The sequence below is a fragment of the Tympanuchus pallidicinctus genome, unplaced genomic scaffold, assembly GCF_026119805.1.
Source record: "Tympanuchus pallidicinctus isolate F22 unplaced genomic scaffold, pur_lepc_1.0 scaffold7, whole genome shotgun sequence".
NCBI lineage: Eukaryota > Metazoa > Chordata > Aves > Galliformes > Phasianidae > Tympanuchus > Tympanuchus pallidicinctus.
In genome coordinates this window covers 9,855,726-9,876,283 of record NW_026294791.1, presented here as the reverse complement: position 1 = coordinate 9,876,283, position 20,558 = coordinate 9,855,726, and the positions used below count along the sequence as shown (strand labels likewise).

Genomic DNA, 20,558 nt, shown 5'->3' with positions numbered 1-20,558 from the left:
GGAGAGCCATAATAGCCTTAGCTCGAGGACTCAACAAACAGTACAAAATGTGGATTTTCAGCTGTCACATGGCAGTGTTCAATGGCTGGGCTCTACAGAGATCTGTTTCAGGTTTGCTGGGAGGGAGATGTGATGGTGAAAATCACAGCAGATCACGCTCTGCTTTATAGCTCCATTCATGCTGAAGCCCCCAAGATTCCCTCCCAGCCACTGGGATACAGGGCCAGTCACGAGGAGACTGAGCGCTGTCTGGAGCAGGCTGGGGCCACATTGGCTTTCAGACAGGATCAGGAGGAACTGCTTTCTCTTCCCTCAGGCAGATCATAAGTCTAAAAACCCCTCTCTAAGAGGAAAAATAATGTTTTCTCACAGAGTCGGAGATCCTCGTGATCATCTCCAGTATGAGAGGCTCACTGTGCAGTGTCTCCTCCTGGCACATTGGGTTGGCTGACAGCTCAGCACAGTGAGCAACTGAGGTTCAGCCAGCCGCCTTCCAGCTGCTTCTAGTGTGTCCTCTTGTGTCCCAGTTGAGCTCGTGGCCCAAGCCCCTGTTAGCTCTGAAGCTCACAGCCACATCGTCAGGTAGAAAAAGTCCTGCTGCAGCTTTTGCTGGTAACTCTCCAGAAAGGGAAATGGGGTTTTGTTTTACTTCATGCATGAGGGATGCTTAGGATAGGAGGACTAGGAGTTATTTTACCTGAAACACCCGCTTGCTCTTAATATCCCCTCCTTAATATCTCAGCCTGTGTGCGCTGAGCTGGGGAAATACTGGTTCACAGTACTCCTGTTTGCAAGGAGATAGCTGCATCTTGCATCCTCTAGGAAAGACATGCAGCAGCCTCTGCTTGGCAGGAAGTTTTCTCTCCTGTTCGTGGCTGCAGCTGGAGGAGCCGTGCCTCATCTCTTGCTTGTAATTGCATCAGTGGAGTATCTTGGGAGAAGGTTAAACAGTCTTTTGTATATCAAATAAAGCCAGTGAACTTCACTGAAATCATTTAATGAAAACAATCCTGATTATCAGTATATACCACCATGTGATATTTTAAAAGCACGTCTTAAAGGGAAATGTAGAATTGTTTAAGGCCTCTAAAGACTAGAGTGCAGAGGCTATGCGGCAAATGCCTTTATAATCTGGGATCTGAAGCAGGCTTTGAATCCATTTGTGTGGGTTTTTTTTTCCTGTTGTAAAACATGAGAGATTTTGATACGGTAACTCGGATTTGATTCAGAACTTTCTTATTAACCGTTCTTCATGCACAGCAAATTTTAGCGACTGAGCTGAAGGGCTCTGCGCATGAAGGATGGAATTGACTCAAGGACAGAGCTATTAAGGTGTGTAATAATCAAGAGAGGAAAATTAATTGTCTCTAATTTGGCATAAATCCCAGGGACGATAGCTTCAATTATTAGGAATTCAGGGCCTATTTCCAATTAGTTATACCCAAGCATGCTCTCATTTCCAGCAGCATAATCTGGGAGTGCGTTAGTGCTTGTAAAGGACAGCGCTGCCTGATCACTCCCTGTGTGATCGCCGGCAGCCGCTGCTTGCTGGGCAGTAAATCAAACCCTGGCATTGCCATGTTGTTCCTGACACCTTGCAAGACCTCTTGGGCTGTGGTGGAGTGGGTCAGAGAGGCTGCTGTGGCTTCAGCATGCTTTCTGGCCTCTGAACTTCCTTCTAAGATACCCGCTTCGGCAAATCCAGGCTCTCTTCCCTGTAGGTGTATGAAATGTAAATAGGGTGGTTGTTATCTGTACTGGAAAATCTGGTTGAACCTGGGCTTGGCAGGAGGAGGCAGCAGCTGGCAGCAACAGTGCACTGTGCCTGCATGGCTGTATGTGTGCAGCACCTCCGTGCTGGCGAACTGAGAAGGCCTGCAGGGCTGCAGCGACATCAGCCCTGTGAAGCCATCAGCTTGGCCTTGGAGGTGAGCCTGTGGGAGCAACCTCCTTTGGCAAGCTGGGCTATGTGTATCTTGCATAGAAACACCAAAGCATGGCAGTCTGGAGCACTCGCGGCCATGTGTGTACGTGAGGGGCAGCGGGAGAAATGGTTCAGAGCAAGGGAGACAAACCCATTTGTGCACTCTATTTCCACGTAATTGTTTTCTGAGACCTGCAGCCTCGCAGTGCTTCAGCCCTCGTCTGCTGAATGCTGTCTGCTGTTCAGTCAGCAATGAAGCAAAACTCACACAGCCTGAGAGCGTGACATCTCCCAGTAGCTGTTCTCAGTCCTGCCTATCCCACACCTTGGCTTTATTGCATGGGAAAGTCACAGTGCCCACCTTTTTTCCCCTTTTCTGTGATTTTTCATTACAAAAATAATAATTTTTTTTTAAAAAGGGAAGCCTCGGGATCTACTGTGGGACTGCTCTTCCCAACCACTGGTGTGATGGTGATGCAAGGATCTTCCTAAATAACAGTGGGATCACATTGCAGTGAAAAAATAGCAACTCATCTTTCGGTCTTCAAGGTCAGCTATTCTTAAGGGACTTGTGAGGCTGAAGCTTGCCAAATCGGGGCATCTGCTCAGCTTTCTTGGTCTGTATTTGGGAATGTTCTGGGGAAAAAGGCAAGGGCCATGTTTGAGGATAGCACATCCATCCCATGTGAGAAGTAGAAATCCCATGCTAGCTAGAAGGTGGGGAAACCCAGAGTTTCTATACTGCTCATTGGCAAAAGTGAGCCTTCGACTAACAGCACATACATTTAATATTAGGAAATATGTCTTTCTTGAATGGCAAAGGAGTTCTAGCTGATCTCCTGCATTTGGTTTATGTTGTGTCCCTCGGCAGCCAAGAGATGCCATTTTTATCCACTTAGCCCTGCTGTAGTTTTGCTGCCAGCTTTCCACTTGTCCGTTGCACGCTCAGTGCAGTTCATGAGGGCCTGCACTGGGGATTTGTTTAAAGTTTTTGCTGAAATTATCAGCCCCTCCTTTTATGGTACATCTTTCTGAAAATATAGGTGCTGTGGCAAAGCAGTAAATAGGACGCTGAGCCTCCGTAATGCTCACTGTCTGTGTGAAAAATGTGTGCCCTGGTAAACTCTGATCAATTACATCATCCTGACGTTAAAGACCATAAGTTGTCTGGAAATACATCTTATTTATGTTGGCATGTAGTCACTGGCTTGCTGCTGGTCTTTTGCTGAGGCCTTTCTACTTCACATGGTCTCTGAAAGACTATTAAGGTAACCAGAGTCTCCATCTAAAGTGCTGTTGGAGCCAGTGCAATTAATGGATCTTCTAGAAAGTGATGTCTTGCATGAGGATATAGAACTCTTAGTAAGAAAATATTTCTGTCCCTGACTCTGGTAAGTGTTCTTTCACTTTATAAAAAGTCACTTCCCCACCAAGTAAATAAAGTTAATTATCCAGTGCGTCCAGTTGCATCATGTGGTAGAGTATTTTAAAGCTTCTGAATAGGAAGCAGTAATTTGCCATCTCACTGATCTGTCTGGTGGACACATTAGCTGAACACCTTTCTTACTTTGTATTAATGAGTTCTGTGCCTGCATTGGCTGCAGCAGAACAAGTGCACTGAAACTTCACATTTATTGCTTTATTTGGAGATAGAATTTCTCTGACAGAAGACACATGAGAAATTTTCAGTCATAGAAGTACCTGACCCAACATCTGAATATTTTCTTGAAGGTGATTAAAAAGTATTTGACCATTGTTAAAAAGTAATACCTTGGAGTAGAAATTTCATTTGACTTTTACTATATTGGCTTTTATTGGGGCTGGTTCTGTATTCTGGTTTTGCTAACTTACCAAAATATGTGTATTAATAACGTTTCCTGAGCACTTGCTTAGAGCACAGATCACAACCACCCAGGAAATGGCAGGCACAGAGAATTCACAGAGAGTGGTAGGAAGGGGAATGGCACTGGAGAAAAGGCAGAGGGTCAGGGAAGAGGCAATACAGGGAGGTGGAGAGCAGCAGGGTTGGTGTTTTTCAGCCTGTTTGCTGCAAAGGAGCCTGTTTTTGTAGACGTCTGTTTGTCCTCCTTTCCCACACCCACACACCTTGCTTGCTGGCTTTGGGATCCAGGCTCTCACGGTGTTACAGAACAGAACTGTTCCATCCCATCATTTGGCGACTTTGGAGGTTGCCTCCAAGTTTCAGTGTAGTCCTCAAGATCAGAGAGCAAAGAGGTATTGCAGGAGGGCATTCTTCTTGGGGGGGAATTTGTTTTCCTTTTGAAGCCCTGACAGTTTGTGAACCCAGAACTGGAGCATGCTTGTGCTTTCCCTAATGACTCTGGCTCCTCCCCAGTACAATCTTAAATTTTAATTTCCAAGCTGATATTTCCAGATCCTTTACAACATTCTCAAGAGCTTTTCATTGGGGATTTTGGAGAGGGTGAAAGATAAAAGGGACTTGTTCTTCTCTCTCAAGTAATATCAGAGCAATTATTCTTAAAAAGTTGGCAATTGCTGCTCTGCCACGTTGTGTGCATGCCTTCCTTTCCAGTAGTACAGATGCAAGGAAAGGCATTGCTGTCTCTTGTAGGAACAGCATAGGAATTAGATATTTTCAGCAGGATATCTTGTCAAAGCACACAACTTTTTCCTGTCCCAAGTCCTAAAAGTTTTTTTGCTGGCCACTGCTGCTGTGTTAGGCTGGGATGTTCCCCCAGAAAAGAAGCCACAGGATTGGTGGTGATGCAGGCAGCTGCAGGAGCTAAATAGAAATCAAATTTTAGCACGATCCAGCCCTTCTGGCAGGAGTTAAGTGACCGAAGATCTTGCGTTCTGGCCTGTGAAGTGGAAATGAACAGATTTAGCATTCCAACTGAGCGGCAGCAGGAATGCTTCACATTAATCTGAAACTCTGTGTCAGAAAGCGTGGGAGAGCTCTGCTGTCAGATTAACTCTGTTCTCATGCATCTTTTCCTGCACTGAACTGCAACCAAACGTAAATGGATCAAAAGTCAAATGCTCCATTAATTTAACCACATGTTGTATTTAATGACATATGGAAATGCTTTATTGATTGCACATCTTAGAAATGAAAATCTCTATGCTAATGGCATATCACATCGGTGCAGGTGAGGTGGTATGGAAAATGCAAGGGATTCATAAATGACTTCAAATACAAGTAAGCCATTTATGTGCTTTTCTCTGAAAAGGCTGAAGTTTGGGGTATGTTTTAGTGGGAGTATGTTTATATATCCTGTCACAGGGAAATGTGCAGCGACAGCCATTGTGTTCAATTCCTCAGTATAAAATATTAAAAAGAAGCAGTGGTTTGAAAATAGGTCTACGGGCAGTTATTTTCATCAGTTGGTACCAACAAATGGCACAGTCCTGCCTGAAAGCACAGCTTGGTCGTCTTTTACTGTTCCTTTTCTGTGGAGTCATAATAGCTGGCTACAAAACCTTTCTGAATTCATTGTGTTTAAAGAAGTTGTGTGAGTTTTTTAAAGGCGTACTTCCAGCCGCTGGGTTTTGGGTTGATTTTTTGCTGTTTTGTTGTTGCTGTTTTGTTTTTGTAAGTGTTAGGTGTTGAAAGAATCTAATCTTGTTTCACAAAACTCTATTTTTACCTCTTTGAAATGGTGCTGTAGGTTTTTTTACTGATGGAGAGAGAATAAACCAAAATTTCTGTCTACGAAGGGTTAAGGAGGGGACTCTCGCAGATAGGATCAGCTCTACATATGTGTAAGCTCTTCCTCACCCACATTCTTGACATTTCTTGCTGTAGTTTCTGCTGTGCTATACCTTGAACCCTTAAATGACTTTCAGCACCTTACAGCTAAGCCCTTTCTAGTACTTCCTTAACATGAGTGACTGGTTTCTCCAGTCTGTAGGGGAAAAAATGCTTGTTTAGGTGTTTCTGTGCATTTAAATGGCTGGAGATGGCTCTGTGATTGAGGCAGATATTGGAGCGGGTTTAGAGTGGTCTTCCCCTCTGAAGGGACTTTGCACTTCATATCCCACCAGCCAGGTTCTGTCAGTGGGTAGACTGTCCTGTGGTACAGAGCTTGTTCATTCTAAGCAGATGAGCTTCTTCAATAATCTTCCTTCATCTTTACTTTTTTAGATATGCCAGAAACCTTGAGTCTAGGACCAAGATTGCAAATGACTGTTGTAGAGAGGAAGCCAGGATGGGCAGCACGAAGAGGTGTCTGGGATGGTTGGGGGATGACGTGGTAGTAGGGATTTCATAGATGCTGTCACAGGCTAATCTGACAAAGGCGTAAATAATTGTTTTCTTCCAGCATGGATTGAGGTCTCCTAGCTGATAGCAAATTCCACAGCTAAGACATCCTGAGCAGAAGTTATTATTTGCTAGGAAGATCCCTAGACTACAGACTGAAACAGTGGGTTGTAGGTGCAAACCTTTAATTTGCTCAAGGATGTGACTGAGTGCCTGCTTCTGGTCTGCTCTGAGTCAGCTTCAGCAGCTGTTAATCAGCTGTGTGTGCCCTCTGCCAAGCACAGGTCGCAAGTTGTTATTTGTGAAGAAGAGAGGAACTGCCTCTTTGCAATGGAAGCTGCGGCTGTACCCGGCCATCTCAGTGCTGGTGCAGATCCTGCATCAGAGCAGTGAGGGGTACGCTGTGCTGCCCTCACAGGTTCTCAGCAGGAGCATCCTGCCCTGCCTTCTTGCCACAGAGAGACAGCGTGAGCAGTGCCCTTCCGGCAGCAAAGATAAGTGCTGTCCCCCATGGGTGTTTTATGGGCTCCTAACCTCCAGGCTGAGCAGGTCCGGCAGCTCCCACACTGCAAGCCCCCCGGGCAGCAGTCAGCCTGAGAGTTTATCCCCTTCTGCCATGTCTAGTCTTGTATTTTCTTGAATTTTCCTTACAGTACTTTCTTTGTTTTGGACTGACTCAGATTCTTTCTTTTGTGAACTGTTTGGTGCTGCTGCTGTGATCTTTCTGAGAGATAGCGAATACTTTGTTTACTGTAAGCTTTTGTGCAGTAATTCATGTGGTTACACCGTGACACAGAAAAGTCCTTCTGGAGCTCATTTCCACACCCACCCATTCATCTGGGCCCTTCTCCTGTTTTCAGCAGGCAGCTTCAGCGTCACGTTGGCATGATGTCATACAAACATAGCAGATTTGTCACTAAGAGCCTTGTCATCGATAGATGACTGTTTGTGTTTTCTGCCTGCCTGAAACTGTTTTATACTTGCTAACCCAGCAATTAACTTTGCTGCCTTTGAAACAGGTTGGTTTCACTGCCCCACCTTTTCCTTGGGCAATTACAAGGCGGTGCCAATGTCAACAGGGCATTAATTAGCCTGCGTGAGACTTGGCTGCTGCAGCAGCACGCACTCCTTCCCTCTCCCTGTCTGGGCCGTAGCCCGGCACCAGGCAGCCTTTGGAGGCCAAAGATTTGGATAATGCTGTTGGTGAGCATCTTCAGGGGTTTCTGTAAGAATGGGGATGCAGGAAGAGTGTCACCTCAAAATGGCTGATAAATTGCTCTTTGTGCAAGCATCAGTTGAAGCTGAGCAGCGCCCTGTCAGGGTTTTCTTATCATGTAAAATGATGCCATTCTTCTGGGCCGCCGGATTGCTCCAGTGCTTTTGATTGTCTTGTGGTAATTGAATAGCCGCACTGTGTAACCTGTGCTGAAGGAATTAGGGCTGTTTATTCAGCAAACAGATGTCCTGGACTGTGGTGTGCTTACAATCTTACTAGCTTGCATCTTTCATTAGATAATATTGCCGACTACCCAGGCTATTTTTCTTGCACTGATAATTTTCCATTTGCTGATGTTTTAGTGAATCAGGGGAAGCTTTGGAAGCTTGTGAAATGTGTAAAGCAATTTCACTGATCCATCAATTGTGAGTCCATCAGTAGGCAAAGGTTTTCTCTGCAAACCCCTCCAGCATCCCACGTTCCATTGCTTCAGACCCCTGCCTCACCAGGACTGCTTCAGCACTGATGACTGTAACTGGTCGAGATCCCAGCCTGGCCCACCAAACGGGCAGGGAGGAAAGGAAATAACCTTTGGTGCATGCATCCTGCTACTGCACAGTGCTGATTGCAGTCAAATGCATTTCCCAGAGATCTCTCTCTGCCCTCAGTCCATTTCCTGCCTTGTCCCGAGTTCCTGCCTGACTTCGGGGAGCTGGCAGAATAGAAAACAGAGCTGTGTTACACTTTAATTATTCCTACCCTAAAAGCGATGTTTGGCTGGAAGTTCCTCAGCTGACACTAACTCGCAGAAGCCAGTGGGCTAGAAAAGCAATTTCCAGCCCTGTGAGCAGGTAAGGCCCAATATCTCACCAGAAATGAGTTGAGAACACCCCTTCCAATGGGGCAATGGCTTTTGATAGATTGTAAGAGAATTCACCTTACAGCTGTGGCTATAACGTATAAGAAAAGTTGCTTTTTGCTATTTCCAAATTATATTGGGTATCATTTTTTTTCCTCTCCCTCAGCAGTCTGAACAATTGGACTTAGGATACTAACAGGCCTGGCTTTTGTGCAAAGAGGAATATGACAAATAACACCCATAAAGGTGTTTACAGTTTTCACTATCTTTTCTAAAATACCGTTTCTGTGAATTATGTTGGCACAAAGGAAATTCACAGTAGTAGGGGGGGAAAGATTTTGCAGGTGTTAAGTCACAGTATGACCTGCAAAACACAGCTGCACGGATGCGAGACCAAGGAGTGCCATACAGGGTTTGCATTAGTAGGAACCTCATACCCAGTTCTCCTCTTCTCTAAGAGATTACAAGTTTTTGAGCAAGATCCTGGGCGTAATCCTGCAGGATTCAGCTCTCAACAGCTGTGCTCGCCATGGGCTCTCCTGCAGGCCTCTCTTGTAAGCAGCTGCTGCACCATTACATGCTGTGGCTGACCCATGCTTCTCAAAAGACATACACTTCAATTGCTGCAGTGTCCTTATCCTCAGCTGATGGTTGGAATGATACAGGAAATAAGGAGGCCCTGTGGTTGTGTCTCCCAGCAGCAGCCTTGAGAAGGGTGTTTATCCAGTGAGCCCATAAATGTGCTACGTAATTGCGGCATCTGTAATGGAGATTTCAGCTGCAGTCTGGGGCTGTGGGAAAGATTTCTTACCTTCTCTTCCCCCTTAAAGAAGGGAAATCTGTGGCACAAAAGAGCTGTGAGAGCAGGGGGTTAGATTTCTGTCACCTCGGCAAGGAGATTAGCAAGGCGAGCTGTCGAGTGAGCATGAGATATCCTCTGCACATGCTGTCACGCTAGATGCCAGAGGGACATTCCTGGCTCCTTGGTGACTGCTGCTAGCAAGACCTCAGCCTGGCTGTGCCTTTTCCAAGTTTCACTTTGCAATTGCAAAATCCTCTCGTTTCTTTCTTCTTGTCTCCCTCTCTTCTCTTCTTGTTTTCCTCTGTCATTCCTGCTTCTGCTGCTGTGCTCTTAAGGAGGGAATTAGAGCTTGCAGTGCCTGAAAAACTCCTGCTTGTGCCTGGATTTTGCTTGCTCTAACCTAATGCCTACCTGAGATACATGCCTTCTGACAGTATCCAAATCCCATAAAGAAGAACCGCTGTCTAGATAATCTGCATTTGAAAGTTAATGTTTTAATGTGTATTCAAAGCATACTAGCTGTCCTTGAATAAAACCAGGTGCTGGCAAATGCATTTTCTAGAATAAGAGTGCCCACATACTGACGTGAGCAGGAGGATAGATAGCTATTACTGACGGGCTCCGTGTGCAGACAAGTCAGCACAGCTAGCGAGGGCTGAGAGGAGCCGAGGCATGACTGAGCCTCATAATTAGCCCTGCATTAGACATTTTGCTGGAGGGGAAGGCATGGCAGGAGCAGTTCTGAGCTCCTGTCATCACCTGTAGTGTTGGGACAAGGGGACATCTCTCATGCATTGCTGCTGGTCTGCGGCTCATTCTTAGTGAAGCTGCAGTGCTGCTGGCAGGCCACGTCCCATGGATCAGATGCTGGAAAGGATTTTCTGCCCTCTCTCGTTTCTGTGGACAAAGGATCAGTGCAGATGGGAAGAGATTTCTTGCACAAATACTGACTTTAGATTTGCTGTAGCTGTTTGCTAACCCTCTGCACGGACTTTGGACAAAGTTAACGAGGTGAGACTTAGTTTAGTGCATTCCATGTAAAATCTTGAACAAACTAGCACTGCAAATACGAAGCATGGCGATTAGATTAGATCACTTCAGGGTTTCAGCCTCCCCAGAATAAACATCTGCTCCCAATGTCATAAATAGAGAGGTGTTGCACTTTATGCAAACATGGCCTTGATCCAAAGGAATGTCACTCTTCTCTTACGTATCTTCCTTTGCTTTCCTTTGCTTTCCACTCCGTACCAGACCGTGCTTCTGTGTGTGCCCTTCTTTTGTTTCTTTTCAGCCATGTAGGAGAATGCATTGTGATTGCTCGGCATCGAGTGCTTCTGTTGCTTGCTATTGAATGCTAGCTCTGGTGTCATTCCAGCTCTATGTGTCTTTTGTCTTTGAAAATCAATGGAGAGCAAATTAAAAAAGAATTAGTTTCTGCTGGTAACTTTCATTTAATAATAATAATAATAATAAAAATATTCCTTTTAGGTATGCTCATGATGACAGAGATTTCTAGGGAGGCCTGTCTAAGAGAAAAAACATGGTTTGTGCTCTAAATAAGCATCAGGAACTTCTTTTTTTTCTTTCCTGTAAAAGACCTCGATGTCTCATAGCCACTCTCAACCACACCGAAAAAAAATATGCCAGGGCAATGTTCTGTTTACAGCAGGTGTCGCATTCTGTTGCAGTCTTGGTGTACGAGCAGTCAAGGGTCTCGGGAATTCTCCTGAGGTCTTAGGGAGGAATTAGCTAACATAGCTGTGTTTGTGCTGCTGGTGTAGTAGAACAGGTAGAAGTGAGGGGATGCAGGTTGACGTGTGTGATGGTAGCAGGAGAAATAGGACTGCAGCACGCTCAGGCTCTTCTGGGACTTTGGGAAATGCTGAGATCTTGTTCGTTTAAACACTGCAATGAGTTGGGAGCCTCACAGAATTGGATTTGCAAGGGAGGAAGGTTTGCCTAAGTTCCCTTAAAATGAGAAAAAGAAGAAACTTACTGAAAATAATTGAGTTTCTGGTGCTTTAAAAGCTTCTTAATGTTCTTTGAGTTCTTTTTTTTTTTTCTGTGAAAGTATGTCCTTTTGATTGCAGTTCAGGCTTAGCAGAGTACAGTACATCTCGGTATAGAATGAGTAAATGAGCTCAGTTCTGCAGCTGCTACTGAGCAAGGATGTTGGAGCATGCCTTGGCTTATCAGCGAAGGCTGCCTAATGTATTCAACCCAGCCTTACCTGAGCGTGCTCTGCAGCAGCAAACCCAATTAACTGTTTTCATACCTGCTCTATGAATGATGTAGCAGTTACGGCGGTGTTTCATTTTATGGTATTTCTGTAAGATGAGCCAGAGTGTGCACTGGCCATTTGTCACACATCTTCGTTGTTGTCTGCAGCTCTCAAATGCACCAGGAGCTTGCCACGGTACAGCCTTGGCAGGGCAGCTTTGGAGCAGAGCGTGGCCCATTAGTTTAACATTCATTAGTTTCTAAAAGCCTTCTGAATCAGATTTGAGGGCACAAGGAAGAGATTTACAGTCTATCCTACTAGTGTGACAGAATGTTCCTAGTCAAAAAAAGAGAAAATGGGCCTCTCTGGACCATTCTAAGGGGTTTTATTGTTTAGCTGTTGCTTTTCAAGATGCCTCAAACTATTTGGCATTGCATTTGTCTGTTATCTTCGACTGGGTCCTCCTACAGAAAGGCAAATACCTGCTTTTACAGAATTATTAACAACAATAGATGAGCTTACGTATCAATGAAAATTATAGATGTTTCCCAAGGCAATTGATTTAAATGGAGTTAAATTTAGTGGAAGCTTCTATTGGTATAATGAATGCTCATTATAGAGCCTAATGTGCTTTAAGGGCTTGAAAACCTTCTCAGTAGGGAAGTCTAGCTGCTGTTTTCCAGCAGGGGCACAGATGCTGTGCAATGGTAGCGCTGTCACTACAACTGCTTCCCATTGCTATGCCAGAACATTTCTGTTTAACCTCTGCTTTTTCTTCCTCTTGCAGAAGACCACCTCCCAGCTGGCTTCCCAACCATTGATATGGGCCCACAGCTGAAGGTGGTGGAGAAGGCCCGCACAGCCACGATGCTCTGTGCTGCCAGTGGTAACCCCGATCCTGAAATCTCCTGGTTCAAGGACTTCCTGCCTGTTGACACTGCAACTAGCAATGGGAGAATCAAGCAGCTCCGCTCGGGTAAGGCAGCAAAGCAAGTAAGCATCTCAGCAACTACACTCTTCCTGCCTTTGCTCTTGATGCTATTATTTTTCTTTGTGATGCTGAAATACAATTCTAAACTTAACTGTCAATTTGATGAGAGGTTGCTTCTTTTACAACATAAGACCAAGTTTGGAGCTGATCCTATCTGCCAGGATATTGTGGCTTGTTATAAGAGATGGGCATGGACATTCGTTTTGGAACATCAGCCGGATTCCTTCTTCTGTAGACCAACTTGACATTGCCACAGATCCTTGCTAGACTCAGTCATTTTGCTGCCAGCTCAGCAGGTCTCAGCAACCCTTGCACAGTGCAGATCAGTATAATGAGATGGTGGTTGAAGTTTTACAATCAGTGGTCATGTACTACTTCACTCCTTACAGAGACACTCTGCAAGACAATGCTCCGTTTGCTGTTGAGATCTTTATCAGTCTTGCTATGTGACACTACAAGAATAAGGAAAAATGTAAGAAGCAGCAATCCAATGGATTTCAAAGGAAGGTGGATGCAGTTTTGAAATATACAATTTCTTGTTTGCTATTTGATAACCTGAATACTAGCTTTAGAAATACAGATGTTTAGTTCTTCTGGGTGGCTTGGAATGCACTCATTTTAGTGAGAAACTCCTGTTTTTCCACTGTGCTGTTCAGTCTCTCAGGACTGTAAAGCCCATTAGAGAATTAAAGAAAATAAAACATGGCTCTGTTCACTTGATGAAAAGCAGCTCCCTGGCGTGAATTGCAGAAGATATTTAACAATGCATAACATCATCATATAGCAGCTTTAGCCTGGGGAAAAAAAGTCCACGGTATCCTGCTGAAAGTGCAGAAGGACCAGAGCTGAATTGGCTTCATTCTGGAAAGATCTCGTGCTTAAATAAGAGACAGAATGTCTTGCCTGGCCATGATGTGTCTCTGGGCACTCAAAAACCATTTGTTATGAGTGCTGCTGCCAGGGCAACACTATCTTCCTCCTAGCAAGGTGAATGTCTTGACACATTTCCCCATAGCAGGAGTCCTCTGCATAAATCTGATGATGCTTGGATAATAAGAAGTAGGATTTTACTTGGGGGAGTGGGTAATGAGACATCACTCTCATCAAAAATAGAACCCAGCCTGACACTCCTGATCCCACCTTGATGTACCAGTGAGCTCTAATTATACTAATGCATTTATGGCTTATGAAATTTCCCAGTGACCTTTAGCTTATCTCCCCCACAACATGGTTTAATCTTGATCTGATTGTGCTGAAAGAAAATATCACACTTGTTAATTATTCTGAGAAGCTTTAGGAAGCAGCAATAGGAAAGTACACATGGATGTGTTTCACTTCATAGCTGACTAAATCAGCATCAGAAATTGCCATAAATGAGCAGCAAGGCAGCTCCTGATGCACTTGCTGTATGTTCTTCATCCTCTTTTTCACAAGCACTTGGCTGCCTCTCTACCAACTGCTTCACAAGTTTAGTGAGATAGAAAGTTTGAAAACAAACCAGTAAACTCCATCACTGTGTCCAAGTTTTGCTTCCTATTCGCTCTTCTTCAGCAACATCTCAATTGAATTTTTCACCTGGGATTCAAACTCTAGAGCTGGCTGCTTGCTGAAGACACAGTAATTACCAAGGGATGTGTCAAGGGAACCTTTTAGAAATCAATGAGCAGCACACATTCACAGACTTGCAAAAGGAATTGATTAGCTCTCTAATGTAGTAAGGGAGGTTTCCACAGTTCAGTGCAAGAGAATTCTAGATATGAGTGAAGCTGGTGATTAGATACCAGGATTCACCAGGGCTCTGGCTCTGCCGCAGCGTGAGTGGGGAGCAAGAAGTTTACCACTTCTCATGTCCCAGAGCTTCAACCCCTGCTAGCATCTGTGGCTCCTTCCTGTGTTTCTGGCCGATACAAAGCAGGGAATGCCCCTCAAAGTGCCTGAGCCCCACTTACGTGGCAGCAGTCTCTCTGCGTGAGAAGTGTGATGGGTCGGGCAGTCTCTGATGCATTCTGCAGGATGCTAATTGAGCTTTCCAGCCCTACACCATAGTAGGGCAGAATTATTTTTCAAAGAAAAGAATTTAAATAGATGCCTCATTATATGAGAGAGTTTAATAGTTTGCAAAGTCTCTGCTCCATTAAGATCATATCTTAGAGCCAGCCTGGCATATCTGCAGGAATGTCAGTTTATACTGTCTCAATCTAAATATACGCTCATTTAATTTCATTTAATTAAAACCCAATAAAACTTAGACAGATGTAATATAGTTAAAATAGTTACAGCACAGTGTCAGCTCAGTATTGCATATATAGGGTGCCTGACCTTCACCCAGTGCATAACATGTTACTATTCAGATGTCCTAAATAAGGGTCATAAAGGTCAAAGCTGCTATGGACTCTAAGTCGGAGTTGAGGAATGATTTTTCTTCAGGCTTCTCGTGTGGAATAAACAGCTAAAGAAACACGTGCTTGGGAGAGGTGCTGTCTCCTGAGACTCAAAGCAGTATGGGCATGCAGTGCTCTGAGGCCTTCAGGCCAATCTCTGAACTCACATGCAGTCGGATCATTGCCCGAGTGGGCCCTGAACATCACTTTCTAGAAGTGTGTTTGTCTCAGGTCAAGTTACTACAGTCTGAGGTTTAAAGCAACCAATCTGTCATCTTAGGCTCTTTTGACCCTAGAATAATGGTGTCTGTCAGGAGCAAATATGCAAGTTATGTCTGCCCTGTGCCCTGCTATCCTTATTTCCTAATTGCAATTATATTTGCATATATGCATTTTCCTTATTAAACCTCCTGGTAGTTAACATAACTTTTTATATTTAGAAGGCTTTTTCCTCTTTCCCCCCAGCCCAGTACATAGATCTTTCCTCCAGTATAATGCTTAATTCATTCTGAGTCCACCTCTTGGGTTGTTTTGCCAGTACGTGTTCAGGTAATTGCTCTAGAGATGAGAACACAAATAAACACAGATTTTCATCTCTGTTATCACAGATCAAGGCAAAGGCAGTGTCTCTGACTCATGCTGGTTGTAGCAAAATTCTCCCTTGCTCATCTTGTTAGTACTTCCCACCTCTTGTTGAGAAGCTGCTTTTCTGCAAATGCAGTGACTCAGGACAACTCCCTGTTCTTGCCAAGGGTGCTTAGCTTTGGTCATTGCTTCTCAGCCACTGACACAAAATCTGAGGCCAGCTCTGGGCTGGGAAACCTCCCCGGCACACCAGTTCATTTTAAAACCTGTTTGGCTGAACTGATTTTAAAACGATCAGGGGACTGTAGTAGCAAATAATGCCCATATGAGGGTTCTGGCCCACATGGGTCAGTACTGCACCTCCAACCATGTTTTAAAATTAGTGCATGATGTGGCAGAAACTGTTTCAACATAGACCGGATTGTACTGAGGCTTCACAGCTATTCCATAAGGATTCTTGGATCACAAGCTCCTAAAGACTTCAAAGCAACTGTGGTGGTGTTCACACTCACAAAACTCTTGAATACTTCCAGCGAGTTTCGTACTTGAATTGTTCTTCCACCTTGTTCTTCAGAAAGCTTCTGAACAAACTGTCCCATTAGAATAAACAGACATCTTGACCGTTAACAAGAAGATGTCTTTGCCATGAGCAGAAATTCAGGGAGCATTGCCATCTTGCATCTATTAGAGAATTTGATGTTACAACAAGCATCATTCTTTTTTAATCACCGTCAATTAACTGAGTTACAGAACCGTGCTCTAGACCCTAGTGTGGCTTTCAGGCAATTAACTGCCAGTGAAGTATCAGAGAGGGCTCTGCAGGTGACTTCATTCACTGTCTGGGAAAGTGTGGGTGCCTCTAACGAAGAAGCAGTAGGAAGCTGCTCACCAGATCATCTCACTGCATTTATGCTTGTAGTTTCCAGCAAGCATTTTCATTTTAGTCTTGTTCCCATGGGAAGAAGCACTACTTACCAGAAACACACCCAACATACACAGCGAACCTGCAAGAAGAGGTGGTGCCTGTGAAATGGCAGCGTGGATGGTGACTGCTCTGTCCTGCTTCACTGTTGATAGCCAGCATTCAGGCCCCAGCAAAAGGCATTCAACACCTGGCAAGATACAACTTCAAGTCCAAACAAGAGATAAGCAAAGTGAAGTACTTTCTCCAGCAAAGCCTCCTCCATGCTAGGAAATACTGATACAAATAATCCCAGGGAATTTTCCAACATCATCCTATGTTTTTCTTTGCTTTGGCTGCTTGGCTGCTCACTTCCAGTACATCAGGGTCAGCATTTATTCCTGCTGAAGTGATTGTATGAGGTGCTACTCACCCCATATGCCCTCCAACCACCCTAGGCTTTAAGGTTTGATCTTGAGGTGCCCTTTGTATAAAGTAACCTCATGATCACAAGACGGCTTCAATAATGGTTCATGTGATGGCACCTCTGTCACTTGACAGGCTTGGCAGGCACTGTGTGGCCTACATGCTGTGATTCGGTCCTTGTGAGAGACAGCCTGACGGTAGTCAGAGATGGGTTGTCATATGATGGCATATGTGAAGGGAGAACAGGAACTTTGATTCCTTCTAGAAGAGGAAATTTAGAGACCAACAGGGAAACCTTGTTCATTGCCCCAACTGTGTCCTCTGAGCAGACTGTTAAGGCTGAGCATCTTAACTTTGCAGAGGTGAGAGAGACCCAGAACAAACAGTGTGCTGAATATGGTGTGCCTCTCTGCTGCTCCCACAAAGATTGGCTTACATTCTGAGACCGGGAGGACTGAGACTTAATGCAGGAAAATCGAGCTGGTCATACTTGCATGTTAGGGAATCTGCTTCAAGTATGCAGTTGCTCCTAAAGCTCTGTGTAGACAATTGCATATTAGAGGAAGGGTTTAGCCTCTGCAGGGAGTAGATCTAAAGATTTGCTGCAAATCTTTTCAGTTCTAGGAGAGAACAACAAACCCTATTTCTGCCAGATGAGAGAGAAGGAAGTCCTGTTTTCTGCCCCTTGGGCTCATGCTCAAAGTCACTGCACAGTTCCCGTGGGAAGTGACACACTGTGGTGATGCTTTTCTTAATTCTGAGAATGATTGAAGGGGGTGGAGGGAGGCCCTAGACCAAACAGAACAAAAATAACCCTTGGCAAACTTTCCAAACAGGCGAAGAGAAATAACCCCATTTTCCACGGCTGTGCTTTTCTGTGCAAGTATCTCTGGCTATAAGGGCATCAAGGGCAGTGATAGTTACTAAGATAGATAAATAAGCAGCAGATTTATTATTGTAAGGGAGACATTACCCACAGCTTCAGTGACTGCAGGATCTTTCCTGATGCTTCAGTGATGTGTGGATAGAATGTGTCAGAAAATATAACTAGACATAAAGTTAAGATGGGGTAATGTCATCTTGGCAGAGGAAAATGCTAAAATGAGTAGTTTGAATTGCTGCTCCTGCTTAGAAAAAGGACTCTGCCTAAAGGGAGGGTAGTTAGGAAAGACAGAGAATAAGTATAAATATTGTAATTACTTTTTAAGAGGCAAGTTAAACATGCTTAAAATATGCTTCTTTGTATTTACAGAAATTCTTTTCTGTCTTTCTTTCCATTGGGTGATCATTGTTGTGGATAATGGAATGAGCTGTAAATCTGAGATACACGACACTCTTGTATGCATACTGGTATTTATTAATCAATACACTGAACATGATCTGACACACTGTGTCCTGTTTAACCCTGTTTTTCTGTCTGTTTAAACTCCTCAGTTTTCTTTGGTAAGTGCTTGGTATTCAGATCTTACAAATCTGCATAAAACCAACACATACCATGAACTGCCTATGGATTCGATCTGCATGAATCTCTCCCTTATACTAACAGCCTTCATATGTGCAAAATAAGACCAAGGGGACAAAAGTGGGGAGTAGAAGGGTTCCCTGCCAATTTGCCCAGCTGGAGCATCTCCCTGTGAATCATGCATCATTATTGATCGTGCACTGAACTCAAGACACTGACCAGTGGGTCTTCCACTTGCTAAACACATTGACCTCAGAAACAAACCTTCACAGATCACTGCAATAGGATAACTGAACCTCAGTCCCAGAGAAGCCCTCCTTATAAGATACTTTTCATTACAGCATGTAAAATTATCTCCGGTGCCTTATAAAGAGGGTGGGATTCCTTCCTCCAGCCAGCATCCAAATCAGGCAGGAACAACAGAGATCTGGCTAGCGTGCCGTTCTTACGTTACCAGAAACCACTTCGTTTAGAAATACTTCTCTGTGTAAAGTTAATTCTGCATGACACCGATTTCTGTGCCGCAGGGGACCCAATGCACGGTTTAGGCAAATGCGGAGAATAGCTCAAAACTGATTTGTTACACTCTCTCTCAAGTTTAATTTCTTTAAGCAAGCAGATTTTGTCCCACTGGTCATTCTAACATAGCGAAACTGCACCTAGTGCCCGCCACCATGCGCTTGCCACCCCTCCTGCCCAGCACTCGCGTCACACAGCCCCAGGCCACGCACTCCTTGTTCTGTAAGGAATGAAGGGGCACCGCATCATCCTCCCGACGTGTCCTCCATCTCAGCTGCTTGAGCACTGGTGGGGTGAATGCCAGCAGTGAGGCCAGCCGGCAGCGGCAGCTCAGCCCGCGCCGTGTCGCCAGTGGCAGCAGTGGTGAGATGCGAGGCTGGGTGCTGCACTCCTGGAAGCGATGAGCTTTACTAACCCCCCGAGAGTGTCACTCTGACTTTTACTGCACATCAGTTTCTTTTTTGTTTATTCCTATCGCGCTAATACAAATTCTAGCTTGAAAAAAACTTTCTGCTTTTTTAGTTATAATTTTCTTCCTTTCCTCTTTGTACTAATGCTTCTCTCTAATCTTATTTGCATTCAAATTACCTCACCAGGTGGTACACCGATCAGAGGTAAGAATGCTGAAATGTGCCTCCAGTTGTCACGTCACTCCATCTCCTGTCTGCCTTGTCCCTTCTCCTCCAGTGTTGCTCATCTCCAGCTTTACTCTCAGCCCTAACTCCGCCAGCGCTCTCACTCATCCACACTCTCCCACTAGTGTGTTTATTTTGGTTGGTTTCTAGCGTGACTTCTTGTAGACTCATCCATTGCGATTTTGCACTGTTGAAAGGGGGTTATTCAATGGAAAGTTTGCAAACTGGAAAACGGTCCCTAGCCTCTGCCGTGGGAGGGTTGGCATCTCCTGCAGCTCCTGCAAGGCTCTGAGCTCCCTGAACAGTCGTGGCCTCTGGGGTTCCTGTCTTCTGGGAGGGGGCTGTGTTACATGAATTGCTTTGGTGTGAGTAGGTAACATTTTCACAAGAGAACAAATTCTCTTCTGCTGCTGCTGACAGGCAAGAAACTGTAATCAGAAGGAGATCAGTTGTTGAAAGTTTGAGCAAATCTGGCTCTGGGATGTTGTTTGCATTGCCCATGTTTGCCTTCCAAGTGTGGCAGCAGAGTGGGGGAGCGCTGCCCCAAACCTCCCTTTTAGAGCAGAAATGCCAGCGGTGCTTTGTAGCGCAAAAATTTGGTTAAATAAATGAATCGGGAACATATCTGGCTGCTTTAAGCCTTCATTAATTAAACCCACCTATGGTTTGACAGCCCAGTGTGCATGGTCCCTGGCTAGTTTTCAAAGTCTGTGTCCACCAGTAATGACTTTCCAATTGGAGTGTTGTTTTTTCTAGGCTAAACACTCAAAGCTGTCCCTTCAGATTAACGTCAGTGTGTTAATCAGCGCTACGTGCTGAGGCCCTCCTGAGTTCTCTTGTGAGTTTGGTTACCCCTGTTGACTGACCCCTGGATTTCTCGACAGAGTGACTACCACTACAAACTGACACAACCTCATTCGTTCAGTTCTCCCCTTTTCTCCTCTCCTCCCCCTTTTCCCTGAATCACCGCTGGAAGTTAATAATCTGACTCTGGAGCTGGTTCTGTTGCTGGGGGTTAATGTTTTCAGCTCCCGTTAAGTGATTTTAGAGCAAATGTGAATTGCCGTTTGATGCGTATTTGCATTAAGTTGCCTCTGTAGTAAATCTGGGTCAGGCAAAAAGACTGCAAACCTTATTTTGCTTTGAATGGGCTTACATATCTGTCATTCCTCCCTTTGGAACGCTCACGATTGACAGCTGTGCTGTTACAATCTCCTTAAACTATTTCTTCATCTCCTATTCCTATTGCAAATCCTAAACCGAAATGACAGACGGAATGCTAAGTAGCCGAGCGCTCCCCGCTGCCAGCCCGCATGCAGCGCGGCCGTCCCGGGGCCTCCCCGCGCTCTCGCCCTGTCTGATGACATTAGTGACTCAGCACCAGAACCGCGTG

The 20,558-nt window shown here is 44.8% G+C and overlaps 1 protein-coding gene across 10 annotated transcripts in view; it reads left to right on the top strand.

Annotated features, from left to right (window-relative positions):
- Positions 1 to 20,558, top strand: part of PTPRF (protein tyrosine phosphatase receptor type F) — a 341,929-nt gene that overhangs the window by 236,583 nt on the left and 84,788 nt on the right. For all 10 annotated transcript variants that reach the window (XM_052666105.1, XM_052666114.1, XM_052666110.1 and 7 more), the window contains exon 6: positions 12,053 to 12,241. In XM_052666105.1, the coding sequence (XP_052522065.1) occupies positions 12,053 to 12,241 (189 nt within the window). The remainder of the gene's footprint in view (positions 1 to 12,052; positions 12,242 to 20,558) is intronic.